Source organism: Pelodiscus sinensis, chromosome 1, assembly GCF_052426305.1.
Source record: "Pelodiscus sinensis isolate ZL-2025 chromosome 1, ASM5242630v1, whole genome shotgun sequence".
In the NCBI taxonomy this organism is placed as follows: Eukaryota; Metazoa; Chordata; order Testudines; family Trionychidae; genus Pelodiscus; species Pelodiscus sinensis.
Genome location: NC_143052.1, coordinates 6,742,011 through 6,760,168, shown reverse-complemented (window position 1 = coordinate 6,760,168; position 18,158 = coordinate 6,742,011). Strand labels below are relative to the sequence as shown.

General features: G+C 52.0%; 1 protein-coding gene across 24 annotated transcripts in view; it reads left to right on the top strand.

Moving 5' to 3' along the window:
• The window catches only part of LOC102464061 (uncharacterized), a 252,426-nt gene that overhangs the window by 77,677 nt on the left and 156,591 nt on the right, over positions 1-18,158 (top strand). For 23 of the 24 annotated variants that reach the window (XR_016349502.1, XM_089778116.1, XM_089778115.1 and 20 more), the window contains 12 exons: positions 802-828; positions 1,312-1,386; positions 2,302-2,382; positions 2,489-2,515; positions 3,554-3,598; positions 8,535-8,603; positions 9,867-9,944; positions 10,849-10,875; positions 11,660-11,713; positions 13,484-13,555; positions 14,159-14,218; positions 15,920-15,955. Coding sequence is in view for 23 of the 24 variants with exons in the window: in XM_089778116.1 (XP_089634242.1) it covers positions 802-828; positions 1,312-1,386; positions 2,302-2,382; positions 2,489-2,515; positions 3,554-3,598; positions 8,535-8,603; positions 9,867-9,944; positions 10,849-10,875; positions 11,660-11,713; positions 13,484-13,555; positions 14,159-14,218; positions 15,920-15,955 (651 nt within the window). In the remaining variant the exon portion in view is untranslated. The remainder of the gene's footprint in view (positions 1-801; positions 829-1,311; positions 1,387-2,301; positions 2,383-2,488; positions 2,516-3,553; positions 3,599-8,534; positions 8,604-9,866; positions 9,945-10,848; positions 10,876-11,659; positions 11,714-13,483; positions 13,556-14,158; positions 14,219-15,919; positions 15,956-18,158) is intronic. The other variant, XM_089778103.1, reaches the window with a different exon arrangement.

The following is an 18,158-nucleotide window of genomic DNA, read 5'->3' as shown; positions in this document are numbered from 1 at the left end:
CTGTGATATTGCATCTTGTCCGAGAGAGAGAGAGAGCTTTTCTGGCCGCTTCTCAGTTAATTTATCTGCTTGCAGGGGCTTTGCACGCCTTAACAGGTTGCGGATCTTAAACTGCCTGTGATTGGGTCTTCCTCATTCACACGTTACATACATATTCAGAAGCAATATAGTTTCTAAGCAGCGTTGGGCCTCATGGCCTTGAGGAACAAGAAATTGCATTGTACTAAAGAGAGCATACCAAAGGCATGATAGAAAAACGTAACGTACATTATAACTAAGAAAGCCAAGGTCAGGGAAGAAGGGAAAAGCAGGAGTATGTCGAGTCCGCTAGATGCCAGTGGAGAGGAGGGAGGGGGGGTCGTGTCTGACTGGTTACAGTGCCAGGCCCCCCCCCAGTCCCACACCTGGGACTCTGCACCCCGGACCTGCGCCCCTGCGCCCCGTGCCTTGCTCCCTGGCCACCGGCCCTGCTCCCTCTCTTAGCTATGGCCCTCCTGTGGCCAGGCCCCATGGTCACTCCTAGCTGTGGCTGCAGCTTTGCCCCCCTGTCCCCTGTCCGGGTCCCCCCTCCCAGAGACAGGGGCAAGGAGACTGGCTTTCAGCACCCCCGCGGGGGAAGTGTTCTAGGCCCACTGTGTGCAGCTGAGAACAGGAGCTGTTGTGACATAGGCCAGCGGTCCAGGAAGCGTTTCCCAGGCCCGGTGACTGAGCGGACCCTTTCCCTGTCCCAGTTTACGCTCCCGGCGCCCTGTTCTGCAGTGCGTCCTCATGGGACTCTAATTCTGCTTCCTTGTCATGCAGGGTGCAAGGGGCCCACCTGGGAAAGCGGTGAGTACGATCCGAGAACATCCTCCGGGGGGAACCAGGGACACGCCCCCGGGGATGGGAAAGCAAAGCCCAGCATCAGAAAGGAGGCTAACAGGCCTGGGGTGTGACCGTTTCCTCTGGCAAGTGCCATTTGTTTTCCTGCAGAGGATTAGATTTCCAAAGGGAGCCAGGGACTGGAATACATTGCCAAGGGAGGTGGTGGAATCTCCCTCTCTGGAGATATTTAAGAACAGGTTAGATAGACATCTGTCAGGGATGGTGTAGACGGAGCTTGGTCCTGCCTTGAGGGCGGGGGGCTGGACTCGATGACCTCTCGAGGTCCCTTCCAGTCCTATTATTCTATGATTCTATGATTCGCCCACCTCCTAAGATGCGCAACGGCTGACAGATGGCTACACTGCCCTTCCAGGGCTTTGGGGGGGGCGGGGTGATCAGTGTTTCCGTGGAGGTTGACAATGGTTGTTTCTCTTTTTCCTTTCCGAGAGCTTCACCGGCGTGCCGACGGGGGACCGGTATGATCCCTACGGCTTTGCTGTAAAGGGAGAGAAGGGAGAGCGGGTGAGTTGCGCAGCCGCTGTGATGCACTGGCTTGATTAGCACACGGCAGCCAGGGAATGAATCGTTACAAAAGACATGCCCCACTCTCTGGAGCAGTAATGTGTCCTCTTCCCCGCTGGCTTTGACAATCAAGCAGGGAGGAAGGCATGTGCGAGAGACAGTCATGCATGGCCGGGAGTGACACTTTATTTTTAGTTTCTCAAAGATTATTCTCCTTGTGAAGACTGCAAAACCTGCTCTCTCCTTAGTAGTAGTCTGTAGATTCTGGGGTTAGTGCCCTTCCGCTCAACGCCAACTAATGGTCCTTATCTGCTTCTTTTGACGGTCGTTAGGTGCTTATAGAGTCTATCAGTTTTGCCTGTTACATACCAGCTCGGTGTTCCCTCTGGGTATGTCTGCACTACCCTCCTATTTCGAACTAGGAGGGTAATGTAGGCATACCGCACTTGCAAATGAAGCCCGGGATTTGAATTTCCTGGGCTTCATTTGCATAAGCGGGGCGCCGCCATTTTTAAATCCCGGCTGGTTCGAACCCCGTGCCGCGCGGCGACACGCGGCACGAACTAGGTAGTTCGGATTAGGCTTCCTAGTCCGAACTACCGTTACTCCTCGTGGAATGAGGGATGGATGACCCCGGCAGAATTCCGGGCTTGGCAAACTCCATCAAACCGATTTTCAAGGTCACACAACTTGTCTAAGCTGGGAGATCCTACTTCCGGTGGGGATCCAACCTCAGAGGAAACACTGATGAGTTTCTCTAGGGAAAGGGAAGCCGGTGTCGGGGTTTTATTAGCACATCCTCTCCCACCTCTGTCCAAACAGCTACCGTTGACCAGTTATTCGAGGCTGGCAGTGCTAGCAGCTCTACCCAAGCCATGCCCATGTCTCTGACCTTGTTGCTTTCCCTCTATTTAGGGGCTCCCTGGGAAAGATGGAATTCCTGGGTTGCCGGGACGACCGGGGCGAGCAGGCCCCCCCGGCTCCCCCGGGCTGATGGTAAATATCTGGATTAATGAGCATGGTCAACATTGGGATTAAAAATGGGGGGAAACGACCTTTTTCTGGTATTTGCACATCTGTGTTTCTCCCTCTTGATTTACAGGGGCATCCTGGGACCCAAGGGGATCTGGTGAGTATTCTGAACCCGCAGGGTCTCCGACACTCAATGGCAGGCGTAGAACCCGTGCTGGACCAAGCACAGGACTGCCGTGGAGTGTTGCTTGTTGAAGTGCCCCATCAGTCGTGCTGTGCACGATGGGGAGTCTGATTCTGCACCCATGTTGCACGGGTGTTGCCTCTGCCAAACTGCGCCTGCCCTGTAGCCGAAATGAGGCCTATCAGAGAAGCATCACCTTGCGCAGGACCCTGCCTGAGGCTGGGTCGCTTCTTCTGTCGCAAGGGAGCCGTGCACGGACTTTCTACCAGTCAGTGCAGAGGGTAACGCCCGTGACTTAGCGTCGTGCCGGCTCGCACTCACTGGAGCTCCGTGATTGTGATAACATGCTGGCTAAGTGCTTGTGATAAGGTCGCCTGCCAATGGCTGACTCCGGGGAAGCTCACAGCCGGCTCCCTGTGGTTCAGGTGCAGCTCTCCAGCTGAAGCCCCGCTGTGTAAATGTTGTGCCTGGAATTGGGATAGCGGCACATTCATTTCACTCGGATGCGTTTGGTTTTCCTGAGCAAGGCGCTTTCCCAGAGGCTGCCACCACAGGCGGGCCAGTCACAGAAACCCCCATTGCAAAGAAACACCCCTTCTGACTCCATTTAGAGGGGTCCCTGTGGGTGCAATGACCCATCATGGGTCACCATAGCGGGGACAGAACCTGTGACCTACAGCGCTAAAAGCACAGCTGTCAACCACTTGAGCCAAAGGAGTAACATCTTACCTGCATCAGCCACTAGGGGGAAACCTGTAACACCCCCCACTAGTGGGTACCACACTCCAGTTGATGTGGGTACCACAAAGGCAGGAACCTGTTTAAGGCATCGTTCAATGGGCCAACAAAATGTGTCCCCTACTGGAGACGGGCTGACAGCTTCGGAGGCGGCCGGACGGAACGGACGGCAGAGGGTTTAGAAGAGATCACCTCACACAAGGGAGTGGCAGTGCTCCTGGGTGCTGGCTTCACTCCGTTATTTACCGCTGTGTGGTTTATTTTAAATCCCAGGGACCACCTGGATACCCAGGGCCGGCGGGGCCGAAAGGAGACAGAGTGAGTTCCCTTTACGTGTTTGCCATTGCCATGTACAGGTGGGACCTCCCTGCTCCGGCGCCCTCAGGACCTGAGTGGTCCTGGATGAGGGATTTTGTCGGACCAGGGGAGGTCATTTCTGGCCGCCTCCTTCTTCCCCCGCCCACCCGTCACCTCCCCTTATTGGGCTTCCTGACTCCCCTCCCTCCCCCACAGCCTAGCTCAGCCACGCGCCAGCTCTCGGCCCCTCCCCAGCCCAACTGAGCTGTACACCAGTTGCCTATTCTCTCCCCTCCCCCCCCCACCCCCCCCGCAGCCCAGATGAGCCCCAGGCTGGCTCCCACTCCCCTTCCTCCCCCCCGCAGCCCAACTGAGCCATGTTCTGGCTCCCTCCCCACTCCCGTCACAACCCAACCGAGCCAGGTGCCGGCTCCTGGTCCCCACCCTCCTGCAGCACGCCAGGACTCTCTGATCTTGGAACATCCGTGGTCATGCTGGGCCAGAGAATCCCGGATTGTAGAGGTGCAATCTGTACTCCCCTCTTAGTAAGTTGTGTCCACCCCACTGCGCTCTACTGGATAGAATCAGAACTTTTCAAGTGCATGTCTCTGGCCATGTACAGCTGATGGGGGTTCTGTGGGCCCAGGCCCTGGGAAGGTGAGGTCTGAGTACCTCCTCGGGGACAGTGACGTTCCCCGTGACCACAGTGTGCAGCCACAATGACACCAGTGAGTTGCTGTCAACCACGAGGGCAGCACAGCTGTCCCGGAGGCGGAGCCTGTAAAATGAACAGGCCCAGAGGGGGTGTGGATTGTAGCATTGGGGAAGGTTGGTTCTTGTGGTCCCTGCACTCAGCTCTCACTGGGCATGGCATGTGGGCATGGGCGGGCGAGGCAGGCCTCTGGCCTGGTTGGTAAAAGTGATGGAGATAAATCCCACAAGGGCTTGAGTGCAGGTCAGGTTGCACCTCCACAGGTACAGGCAATCGCAGCTCCCATTGGCCAGGAATGGCCATCTGCGGCCAACGGGAGCTGTGATCCCCCATACCTTCGGAGACGGAGTAAATATGGTGGTGTGGGAGCCAGCCAGGAGCTAACCCTAGCAGATCAGATCTGGTCCATGAGCTGGTATTTGCCCATCCCTGACCTAGATGGAGGTACTGTAAGGTGGATGCATAATTGGCTGGTTAACTGTTCCCAGAGAGTAGCTATCAATAGTGCATAGTCATGCCGGGAGGGCAGGCTGAGAGGAGTTGCAAGTGCTTTGGAGGACAGGATTAGAATTCAGCATAACCTGGACACAGTGGAGAAATGGTCTGAGGTAAACAGGGTGAAGTTTAATTAGGACAAATGCAAAATACTCCACTTAGGAAGGAACAATCAGTTTCACACATACAGAATGGGAAGCGACTGTCTAGGAAGGAGTACGGCAGAAAGTGATCTAGGGGTCATAGTGGACCACAAGCTAAATACGAGTCAATAGTGTGACACTGTTGATCCAAAAAAAAAAAAAAAAAGCAAACATCATCCTGGGATGTATTAATAGGAGTGTTGGGAGCAGGACAGGAGAAGTCATTCTTCTGTTCTACTCTGCACTGATTAGGCCTAAAAGAACTGGGTTTGTTAGTCTGGAAAAGAGAAGACTGAGAGAGGACATAACAACTTTCAAGTATCTAAAAGGGTGTGACAAGGAAGAGGGAGAAAAATTGTTCTCCTTGGCCTCTGATGACAGGACAAGAAACAATGGGCTTACATTTCAACATGGGAGGTTCAGTCTGGTTACATACTGGAATCCATTGCCTAGGGAGGTTGTAGAATCTCCATCACCGGAGATATTTCCGAGCAGGTTAGACGAACACCTTCCAGGTATAGTCTAGACCAGGAGTGGGGGGGGAACCTAAGGGCCAGGGGGTGGATGCAGTCCTCGGCTTGCCTGGATTTGGCCCTCAAGGCTTCACGCCCCCCCCAGCATTGGGGAACCTGCTGTTCCCCTGGGGGTCTGGAGCACACAAAATCTACCATCCTGCCCCCTTTAGGCTCTGAGTGTGCGAGGGGAATGTGGGGACTCTCTTTCTGCTTCTTAGTTGGGGACTCGGGATTTTTTCCTTTTGCTTCTCACTCGTGTGCAGCCTCCCCCCCCCCCGCCCCGATTTTTCTGTGGGTCAGTGGCCCCCGACCAAAAAAAGGTTCCCTCCCCTGCTGTAGACAGTGCTTGGTCCTGCCGTGAGGGCAGGGGACTGGACTTCATGACCTCTCCAGGTTCCTTCCCGTTCTAGAGTTCTGTGATTCTACAAAGTCTGCAAAACTGAGTTTGGCCCATTGAGCAGCCTCTGATGTTTTCACGGGCAGCCGTCCTGACCCCCAGAACTAACACTGAGTGAATGGGGCTGACGGGGGGGAGCAGCTCAAACACGCAAAGGGGCTGGCCGGGGGCAGGACACTTGGCCATGCAGGGCAGAGGTGGGTGTGGCAGTGACATCACAATGCCCTTTGCAGCGCTTCAGCTTATTGGTTAAAGGAGGTTGGGAGGCGGTGACCTCACAGAGAGTCTATGACAACGGCCGGGTGGGACAGGCTGGAGGGCAGGGGGCAATGTCAGAGACCCCGATGGCTTTGCCGCTGGCAGTCTCCTTCTTGAGGGCTCCCCTTGAGGACCGAGAGAGAATTCAGGGTCACCTACGTGAACACGTTGGAGTTTTGTCCTGTGCCATCACTAGAAGACAGACGTCCCTGTGGAGAAGGTAAGAGCCTCCAAGAGGCTTGGTACCTCTGCAGCCTGAGCCACATGGTACTGGCCACATTCAGGGCACGGAAAGCACTAAGTTAAGGTTGGAAATCCCCCCCCCCCCATCTCCACCCTTTGTCCCTTATAGTCACTGGGGACACTGCAGTCCATCACTCACAGGCGTCTCGGTGCTGATTGGCTGAGCTGGGGGGGTCTAGTGACAGGAAGGAGACTCTGGACTTGGTTTTTCTCGTTTAAGACCCAGCAATTAAGCCAGATCCAATCAGCTGCTTGGGGAACGCTGCTGCTTCTCGCCCTTGCTTGTCTCGGAGCAGCTCCTGAGTCTCTCTCGGGTTCTAGGGCTTCCAAAACACTGGCTGAATAACCACTAGGGACGGTTGCTGGAGCTCACCTGAGCTGCCTTTACTCTGAGCAGTCAATAGGTGAAACTCCAGACTGATGGTTCGTTAGAAAGTCCCGACTCCTGGGTCCTGTTCCCAGCTCTGCCCCTGCTGCCTGTGTGACCTAAGGCAAGTCCCTGCACCTTAGTTTCCCCGTCAGTTAGGAGAACAACCCTCTCCTACTTGCCTCATGGCGAGGGGCAGTTGGGGAGCTGGGAGGGTCCGTGTGAGAGTGTCACTAGCTGTAGTGTGTAGAGTGTCACTAGCTGAATCATTATGGATTCAGACATCATGCAGCAGAACCCCGTTTTCCCAAGCTTCCATTGTGCAGTTTCCACATTAACCGAAAGAACAGAGCACACAGGTCCAGAATCCAGAGATTTCTCCTATGGCCACTAGATGGCGCTGCAGCCTCACACATTCCCATTCCCTGGATTATCCGAATTTTTGATTACCTGGCCATGGTCCCATGGAAAATGGGCTTCTGCCAGATAGTAGCTGAAATATTCTACTTTATGGGCATTTTCGTATTTTAAATTATTAAATGGAGCAACTAATTAGCCCGGATTGAAGCATCTTATCTCGTTTCCAGATCCAAGTGTCTCCTCTTTGTGTGCCATGAGACAATGTAACCGTATGTGACAAACAGAGGATGCTTTTGTTTTGTAAGAAAATATTTTTGCAAAAAAATTCCATAGCACCACAGAAGATTAGGGTTGGCAAGAACCTCGGGAGGTCATCTAGTCCCGCCCCAGCTCAAAGCAGGATCAGCCCCAACTAAATCAAGCCTGGCCTTAAAAATGTCTAGAGATGGAGATTCCACCCCTCCCACACAACCCATCCCAGTGCTTCCCCATCCTCCTAGGGAAATAGTTTTTCCTAATATCCAACCTAGATTTCTCCCATTGCAACCTGAGACCATTGCTCCTTATTCTGCCACCTGCCACCACTGAGAACAGCCTCTCTCCAGCCTCTTTGGAACCCCCCTTCAGATAGTTGAAGGCTGCTGTCAAATCCCCCCTCACTCTTCTCTTCTGCAGACTAAACAAGCCCAAATCCCTCAGCCTCTCCTCATAGGTCATGTGCCCCATCTCCCTCATCATTTTTGTTACCCTCTGCTGGACTCTTTCCAATGTGCCCACTTCCTTTTCTGTTGTGGTGGGGGGCGGGCTGAAAAACGACTCCTTCGAACAGAGGTTCCCAACCTGTGGTTCGTGGGCCCCTGGGGTTCTGCAAGGGCACTGCAGGGGGTCCATGGACACTTTTTAAAAGCAAGGCTTGGGCCCACCAGAGCACGTGGGGAGAGGCAGCAGCCGTGCGTGCTGGGACATGGCTTGCTTTTAATCCTGTTCTCCAGAAGCTAAGGGAGCGTGGGGCATGCCACACATGCCTCTTTCCCCTCGCTCCCTTAGCGTCCGGGAAACAGGATCACAAGCAAGCCATGACCCGGAGCGCACGGCTGCAGCCCTCCTGCCCTCCTCAAACCTAGTTTAAAGCCCTCCTCCTGCATTAGCCAGTCTGTATGCAAAGGAGTCAGTATCCAGTCTGTCAGTCACACTGTTTCTATGCCTGTCTGCCTGTCAAGCAGCCTCTGGAGCCATAGAGTAACTGACGAATGAGCGAGGAGGACCAGCTCCTCGGCTGGTGTGAATGGGTGAAGTTTCATTGAAGTCAGTGGCACCTTGGGGGCCAACCCCAACTGTGAATCGGACCCTGTGTTTTGCAGCAGGGCTGCATGTATCGCGTACAGGGCTTCCTCGAATGAAAATCCGAGCAGAAAATCTCCGTGATGCCCCAATAAACCGCTGTGTCTCCTGCTTCCTGTTGTGCAGGGGGAACCGGGCTATGTGCTGGGAGGAGTGGAAGTGATTCCTGGCCGAAACGGACAACCTGGCTCTCCGGTGAGTATAACCCACCTCCCATTTACTGCTGGTGTCTCCACATGGCGTGTGCTCACCACAGATCTCAAACAAGGCCTTTTGTAATAGCTGTAGTCTAATAGCGGCCACAGGGACTCGGGTAGGATCAGGGCCCTGTTGTGCTCATCCCTGTACATGCCTGTATGGCACAGGGCAGAGCCCATTAGGATCAAAATGGGGAAAATTGCTGCATGGAGTAGGGCTATAGGTGACTAGTCGACTTTTGCTTATCGGATAGTTGACTAGTCTCTCAACTAGTTGCTTCCCCCCCTTAAAAGCCGGTTTCCACCAGCACCATCTCCACAGGGGAGCAGGGGAGACGGGAGTAGCAGGGATCGGGCACAAGCCAGGAATCAGCCCAGTTCCAGATGCTGAATCTTTGCTGGCTCTTAATACATTTAAAAATCAGAAGCGCAGCGGGGGGACGGGACCTGGCACAAGCCAAGGATCAGCTATCCCAGCTCACGCCAGGTCCACCCTGCTATGCACCAGCCTTTGAAATGTATTAAGAGCCGACAGGTGGGCTCACATCCCACCCACCTACCTAGGAGGGATGAGACAGGACAACCAACAGCCAGGCCGCCCCAGTGGAAGGCGGGATAAGGGACGCCCTGAAGGTAAGTTGGTAGAGTGGGGCTGTCTGGGGCCGGGAGCCAACCCCACTGTGACTCCCCCACTTATTGACCAATCCACTAGTTGATGGAAAATCCCTTGACTAGCTGATTAACTAAATTTAACCTCCCTAGCATGGAGACAGAAGATTATGGACCTGGCCCTATGTTGCATTAAGCCCCTGCTAGGGGTCTATGTAAGATTAGGGTTGTTAACCCCCAAATCCTGATGGACCACTGCTTTCTGGCTCCTTTGTCATTTCACCAAGATCCTTCCTCACGGCCTGGCCTGGGCTGCTGGCGGTGTTATTGCCTGCGCTTAGCCAGCTGCTGCCTTTCACCCCAGAGGTGGCAGCATTTCAGTGCTGGGTGCATGGATCTCAATATGTATGTTCTAAATCCTCTTACGCCCTCTCGGCATTTCCTGCAGTGTCCTCATCCCCTCTTTCCTCTGCAGCCATCCTTTGTCCTCCTGAGAGCCAGGTTTGGGTGTCTCACTGTCAGTGTCTCTCCATGCCGCTCAGTGATTGGCCTGCGAGGTCCCCACTGAGGGACCTGGGACACTCACCCTAGGTCCATCCGCTGCTCTGGGTACAGCCTGTGTCTCTCAAATGTCTGGCTTGAATCATTTCAGGGGCAGAAAGGGCAGCCGGGAGTTCCCGGAGCAACAGGACCGCCCGGGCCACAGGGACCACCTGGGATGTCTGTGAAGGTGCGTGCGACTGGGAGGAAGCCATTCGCCTGCTTTGCTCTGCCATGGACACCTGGGGACATGTGCTCAATGAAGGGGAATTAGCCATGTGGCTCTTGTCAAGGCAGGGGGAATCCACCCAGCGAGGGAGCAGGCCAAGTGACCCTATGCCATTGACGCCGATGGGGCTTTCCTGGTGACATCTGTGAGTGCAGGATCCGGCCCCTCCCTATAGCTTGACCTCTTATCACTAGACACTGGGGTCCAGCCGCAGTCTCAGGGGATGTAGGGGGCCAGTTTGAACGCAGCCTGGGCAGGAGCGAGTGCACGTTGTTACCATCTGGGCATGGTTGAGGTGAAATATTTAAGCCTGGTTTCCATCTGTGCAGCATAGTTTTAGGAGTGGCCTCCCTGCGCAGTCACCCCCGTGGAGAGTGTTAGTAGAGGCAGAGTAGGTGGAGTAGGGCTTGAACTCCCCTCTTGCCCCCCGACATGGTCCCCAAGTTGGCTCTCCAGGGTTGAGGCCTCTGGGCTGTGCAATACAGTGGAAGCTCAAATTGCAATTATGCCTGTCCTGGCGGGGGGGGGGGGGGGGGCAAAGATATTCGGCCTATGGGACTGTCGGACCCATTGATAAATTCACAGAAGGAAACAAAAAATCCAACCCTGACGCTTGCTTTGAAACGGCAGCAGAGCACAAGCCAAGAGGTGAATCCTGCAGCATCTTGCTTGGGGGCAAACATGGGAGGTAGCTCCCTTCACTCACATTGGGGGCAGGATGATTCCTGGGGGAGGGGGGCAGACTCCAGCCCAGATTGTGCGAGTCTACGAGAGGAGGCACCAGCAGAAAGGTGAGGAAGAAGAAGGAAACGAGAGTGCCCCTGTCTTGTTTTGAGACTGTGATGTTCCCTGTCCTCTGTTACAGGGTGAGCATGGAGACGCAGGCCGGAGAGTAAGTAGCTGAGATTTACTCCCGGTTTCATTCCCTCTGTCTGTCAGACCTGAGGAAGATCTGTATATGGCTTGAGAGCTGCTCTTTCTCCATTAGAGGGTGGTCCTATAAAAGACGTCCCCTCAGCCACCTCGTCCCTCTCTAATATCCTACGACTAGAGCCCTACCAAACTCGGAGTCCATTTGGGACAATTTCATGTCCATAGTAAATTTCAGGATTTTGTCCATTTCATTCTGAAATCTCACCGTGGGGCGCCCACTGACCTCTGCCTTGCTGCCTGCAGAGCTGGGCCCTCGATCAGCAGCCGCTGCTCTCTATCCACCCAGCTCTGAAAGCAGCTGCGCAGAAGTAAAGGTGGCAACACCACAGTCCCCCCACTAAAATAATCCGGCAACCTCCCAGCAGCTCCCTTTTAGGTCAGGACTCCCAGTTTGAGAAACTCTGGTCTCCCCTGTGAAATTAGCATGGTATCGGATAAAAGCACATTAAAAGGCCAGATGTCACAGTGCACGATACGTTCTCCAGAGCCATGAGTTTGGTAGGGCCCTACCTAGGACCATCACTGTCCACAATAACACAATAAATCGGGTATGATTCTCCCCTGCGCTTCTGCTTTCCGCTGCAACTTGTGCCCTGGGGAGGCCTTCGAGGGTCTCCAAGGTGCCATTGTCTCCGGAAGGTTCTTTAATGCCTGGGAATCACTGGATACAGGATTAATACTGTGGGTTGTCTGGAAACGTGCATTGTTCTAGGCAGTGCGAACGTCTCTCATGTGTTTCACAGGGGCCTCGAGGGAAAAGCGGCGCCAAGGGTGACAAAGGAGATGCAGGAGAGGCTGTGAGTACACACCGGTGGTGAATTTTTACCGATAGTCACGTTGGGCCAGGCAGTGTCTGTCAGACGCAGGCCGTTGCTAGGGCAGGGTGGAGCACAATGCATCCTGTCACAAAAGCATTGTCCACCGGATCTACACCCCTGTTTGCTGGGTAGCCACGGGTCACATGCCCTCCATGTACACACCAGATAGCATAGATACTAAGAGAGTCACAGGGGAGAAGGCTGGGAACACATGAAGACAAAGGTTACGGTTAGTTATTTTCTTTCTTTCTTTTTTGTAAGGGAGGTAGAATTAAGGGAAGGGCAGTTTGAGTGAGCTGGAGAAATGTGCCAAGCTTGCTAGCCTGCAGTTAGACAACGGGAATACTGTGTCCAGTTCTGGGCACCGCGTTTCAAGAAAGATGTGGAGAAATTGGAGAGGGTCCAGAGAAGCGTAACAAAAATGATTAAAGGCCTAGAAAACATGAGTTATGAGGGAAGACTGAAAGAACTGGAATTGTTTAGTTTAGAAAAGAGAAGACTGAGAGGGGACATGATAGCTGTTTTCAAGTACCTAAAAGGGTGTTACAAAGAGGAGTGAGGAGAATTGTTCTCCTTGGCCTCTGAGGACAGGACAAGAAGCACTGGGCTTAAACTGCAGCAAGGGAGGTTTAGGTTGGACATTAGGAAAAACTTCCTAACTGTCAGGGTGCTTAACCGCTGGAATAAGTTGCCCAGGGAGGTTGTGGAATCTCAAACGCTGGAGATATTTAAGAGCAGGTTAGATAAATATCTATCAGGGATGGTCTAGACCAGGCATGTCCAAAGTCCAGCCCGCGGGCCAATTGCGGCCCGTGTTCCGGTTTAATACGGCCCCACAGGTAATTTGGCAATATCTATCTTTTATGGCCCCCAACGAATCCATATGTATTGAGATGAATACATTGTAAAATCTCAGTTAATGTCAGTTGGTCTAAATCAGTTATAAATATATTTGGACACAACATGTATACTTGGTGTTATGTTCCTGTTCATATTTTTTGAACTTAAAAGTTGACAGACAACCTTTATTACCAATAATATGTAATGTACTTTACAATGTTCCTGACATATATTTCAGCTTCCTGGATTTATTTTTTCATCTGGCCTTCAGATATGAAAGGCAGAGTGATTTAACACCTGTTTAGATTTGTCATCCATGTGACGAAATGAAAAGTATGCCGTTTGCAATAAACTTTGCATAAAATAGTTAATTTGCATTTAATTTTAATGGTTCAAAGAATGTCAGGCAAAATGGTCGGCCCTCACACATGTTCACTTCATCAAATCTGGCCCTCTTTGAAAAAAGTTTGGACACCCCTGAACAGTGCGTGGTCCTGCCATGAGGGCAGGGGACTGGACTTGATGCCCTCTCGAGGTCCCTTCCTGTTCTAGTATCTATGATTCTATGAATTTCTGGGTTGACTGTGGCTTGGAAGCTGCAGTCAAAGCTGCCAGGGGCTAAGAGCTGTGCTCTGAGAGAGGCATCAGGAAGAGAGCTGCAGTTAGAACTGGCCAAGACAGAGGCCCAAAAACTGGAGACAGCGGAGAAAGCCAAGGAGCAAGGTGTCTCTGGGTAGCATCAAATCCCCCTTCTTGGAGGGCAGCAGCTTTCACTGGCGGAGACGCTGTATGAGCTATTTCTCAGCACACTGTGGGGGCCTTGCTTTTATCGTGTGGCTTGACACTAGCCCTAAATGCCTTGGGCGTGAAAGGCACGGCATTTACCCAGATTCTCCTCCTCCGTCACAGGGCAAACCTGGTCTGCCGGGGCCCCTCGGGCTGGATGGTGCTCCTGGAATCGCTGGACCCAGGGGAGAAAAGGTTATTACGCTTGCAAAATATATTTCCTCTTCACCTGCTGAACGGGGACAGAAATAGCCAAGTCACCATTATGGTAGGACGTACCAGGTGTGAGGAGGATGGAGATGCATTGTCACATCTCCCCTTGCTCCATCGACTTGCTGCAGCCAATATCCTGGGACAGACCAGACATTGTCTGTCTCGCCAGCCTTCCCTGTTCCTCCAAGCCATCTCCTCCCTGGATATCTGCATTGTTTGGCAACCAGGGCCTTCTTCTCTCCTGTGGGATGGTCTCTTTCAGTGTCCCTGCCTCCTTTATTCCCCATCCTCTTTCAAATCTCAGCGGAACCCTCCATAGTCCTTTTCTTAACTCGTCTCCCCTTCCAAGCAATTGAGGCGGACCTTATAAACACACCCCTGTAATGCCGAGGTGACGCCACTGGGCACCTCTCCAGAGAGAATGGTCCTGCTCTAAATTGCTGGCCCCCAGCGGGAGTTCAGAGGGGCCACTGGAGATAGGAATGATTTCAGTTACAGCCCCTTTTTGTGTGTGTGCGGGGGGGGGGGGTCTCTCTCTTCTGCCTTGGGAGTCTCACCTTCACTTTGGCTGTGCTTGCTTTGCAGGGTGAGGCAGGGATTGGCATTCCGGGCACACCTGGCCGTAAGGGAGCAGAAGGAGGAAAGGTATGTTAAGTCTTTGCAGCCTGATTTGTACGTGTGCAACAGGTAACCTCCGTCCTTCCCTTTTTCCTTCAATGCTCCAGATGTAGGTGTTGAGGAATTGAACCAAACCCCAAAATCTGGCCTTCTCTAGCTAGGAGGGCCGACTAGATCAGTGTATTTTAAGTTGTGTTCCATGGCAGTTGGAGGTATGCTGTGGAGAACAACAGAGTTCAAAATGGCTGTCCTTAAAGGGGGAAGGTGACCTCTTTTTTTTTCTCTCTCAATAACTTTCCCCTGACCTTTATTTTTTTTTCTTCAACAAAAAATCCTTGGTGTTCCTCATAAAAAAAAAGTATTGTTTGGTGTTCCTTGGTCTTAAAAAGTTTAAGAAACACTGCACTACATGGTCATAGGTTACATAGGTTAGAGAACATGACCTATGAAGCCAGGCTTCATGAACTGGGCTTGTTTAGTTTGGAAAAAAGAAGATTAAGGGGGGACATGATAGCGGTTTTCAAATATCTAAAAGGGTGTCACAAGGAGGAAGGAGAAAATTTGTTCCTCTTGGTTTCTGAGGACAGGAGAAGGAGTAATGGGCTTAAAGTGCAGCAGGAGAGGTTTAGATTGGACATTAGGAAAAAATTCCTAACTGTCAGGGTGGTCAAATATTGGAATAAATTGCCAAGGGAGGTGGTGGAATCTCCCTCTCTGGAGATATTTAAGAACAGGTTAGATAGACATCTGTCAGGGATGGTGTAGACGGAGCTTGGTCCTGCCTTGAGGGCGGGGGGCTGGACTCAATGACCTCTCGAGGTCCCTTCCAGTCCTATTATTCTATGATTCTATGATTCTATCCATACATGAAGATCAGGGTGGAGTTCCCACCTCACATAGATATACTCGTGCTAGACCTCTCTGAGCAACGTTTATCTGCTCTCAGAGGAAATTTTCTAAATTTTTCGGTGAGAAAATCTAAACATGTTGGCCGAATCCGAAATATTTCAAAATGAGCATGCTGCCACATTGCCTCATGGGAGTTTTCCTTGCCTCATGACCCCATTCTCTTCTGGGGTTGGACTGCCAGGAGGGACTACATTTTCCATAAAGCACCACGGCCAGAGGCTCCCACAATGTACTACTTCCTGTCTCCAGAAGGGGAGACCATGGTGCATCATGGGAGATACAGCCCTGCATTCAAATCTCTGCCAACCATTGAAATATGTTTTTTCCATTATTGTCAAAATGTTCCTGCTTTTTTCCCACCAGCTGTAATGGCTCAGAGAAAGGGTCAGTGGCCACAAACATTTTTATCACGATGTTTGCTCATTAGCATGGGATGTCTCAATGATTAAAACAGTGATAGTGGTGCGAACCTTGGTTTCCCCTGTGGTTACTGTGGTGGAACGAAGCTACCAGGAGAAAGGTGTTTGGCAGCAAAACCCAGTGTAGACACAGCCTCGTTTGTCAGACTCAGGCTGGACCTGGAGTTTCTGAGCAGCTGGACTTAGCAAACTGTTGCAGGAGACACCGAATAGGTGGGGGATAGGGCCCACCCAAATCGGCCCTTTGTAAATAGCTGGGTGACAGCGGGGAGGTGTTTGAAACTCATGCACTGCTGCGGGGGCTGAAAAAGGAGAGAAACACAGAAGGGTGGAGATGAAGAAGAGGACAGAAACCAGCAATGAGTCCTAGAGGCTGAACTTTCTTCTTTCTCTGTTTCAGGGGAACGTGGGACCACCCGGAGCACAAGGACAAAAGGCGGGTATTGATATCACTCGTCAAAGTTGAACCTGTGCTAGGGGGCTGGAGGGGGGGAGTTGGAAATGGTCTTATGATGGGGAATGTCAGAGGGACATCACTTGTGTCCTTGCACTCTACGCCACTACCCAGCATTCAAAACCAGCAAAAGGAAATCCTCCTTCACACAAGGCAAAATTAGACTGCGGAACTCCCCGCCACAGGATAACGTTCAGGCCAATAATCCAGCAAGACCCAAGAAGAAAAGATTTTAGGTTGTAAATTAGAAGGTGGTTTCTATCCACCAGAAGAGTAAAGTTCTGGAACGGCCTCCCTAGAGGAGTAGTGGAAGGCAAACAGCCTAAGTAGATTTCAGATGGTGCTTGATACATTTATGAATGGGACAAGATGATGTGACTCCCTATAATAACGGCTGGGCTCCAGGACACAGGAGGCCCTTTGAGTCCTGTATCTACGTTCCTATTTCTAGAACTAGCCAGAATAGCCAGCGTGGCAGTAGTTAACGCTAACGCACATCCGTTTTGGAAGAGATTAAAACTCATGCTTCAAGGCTTAACCCAATCTCTGACTATTAGGATGAGTCTGAAGGGAGGGACCCATGGGTGGCAGGTGGAGGCTCAGTTGGGGAAGGAGAATCCCAGCCCCACCCCTTCCACACGAGGCCCCGCCTCTTCAGCAACCTTTGCCACCCCCCCGCAGAGCCAAGCCCTGCCCAACCCAGCACCATCCTGCCTGGCCACCTGGAGAACTGGGGCTGCATTGCGTTCCCAGCCTTCCCTGGTGGCCGTGGAGTGCAGGCATTTTTGGGAAGGCAATGACTTCCCTTGCCTATGTTGGAAATAAGCTAGGACACTCTGGATGCAGGTGAAAACAAGCGGAGGATTTATTATACATCAGCTGATGGAGTGACACGCAGGGGTTACTTTGGTGAACACTGGTTAATTAACATTATACAATAGGTTATATAGTCAGCAGGTGGATGGAGGAAAAATGATTTGATAGGTCTAGCAGCAATCTCCGCCCATTGCAAAGTAACAGCTTGTTAATTAATATACAGGTGGTTATTGTTCAAATGCCAAAACATGTCAGCAAAACAGTAATAACATTTTAGTCTGCATAGATGATGATGTTGCTATAGCAGGTGGGTATGGCCTTGAGTTGGTGCAGCACTTGGTTCTCAGGCTTATTATCTAGGAGTGAAGCAAGACAGTTTAAGCAAATTTTATGAATGTTATCTTGAGCAAAATGTGTTCCGTTACCAACTGAGACTTTGTTCGAGTGTTTTAGAACGTGGTTGCTATGGTGCCTAGGGTCTTTTACTGTCTGCAGTTCTTATCCTGACTGTGGTGTTCCCAGGCCTTAATCCTAGAATGGAGTTATGCTGTTTAGAGGCCTACTAGCACACTTAGGGCTGCCTCAGTTTACCTTACACCTACATTACTGCTACCCACATGGGGGGCGGATTAGCCCACATCTGCCTCACATCAGCTGGGAGTGCCTTCCCCTGGGGCATCTAGTGCTCTGTGTTCTGAGCCCGCCTGGGAATTCCTAGGTTCCCGGTGGAGGCGAGAAAGGCATCTTACCATGTACCTCTAGGCAATGTATCTGTTTAAAGCTACCTCAGCCATTGCTGGCAATACATGAAAGGGTCTTGTAGTGACCCCATCTGGTGTGTGTGTGTCGCTGAGAAGGGAGCTCTGTACCCAGGCCATACCAGGGACAGAGCCCTGACTTGCTGGTAAGCAGCTCTGCAACCTGCCAGGTACAAAGCGTATGTGACGGAGGCCCCTCACAAAGGTGGGGGGCAGTGACTGTTGGGGAAGAGATGCAGGGAAAACGGCGAGACTTCTGCTGCTGGTGGGGAGGAAAATGTGTGTGACTTTCGCTGCGGGGAAAAGATCAGTGAGTCAAATACTGTGATTTCTTGATGTAAGAAAAAGGCCCAGAGAGTGGCCAGTTTTAGGTAAGTGAAAGATACTCAAATCTAGGGCATGAGATCTTCCCTGACCTCCAGGGGCTGGGAAGATCCCTCAGCCTCCAGCTGGGAGCACTGAACAAGTACCTAGATGCATGATTGAGTAGGCAGTTGCCTGCCCTGGAAGCATTGGATGTCAGCCACGGCTGGAGGCAGGATACTACACCTCACTAATCAGCAGTCTGGTTCTCTTCCCTGCCTTTCCAGCACAGTGGCTATTGCTCGGAG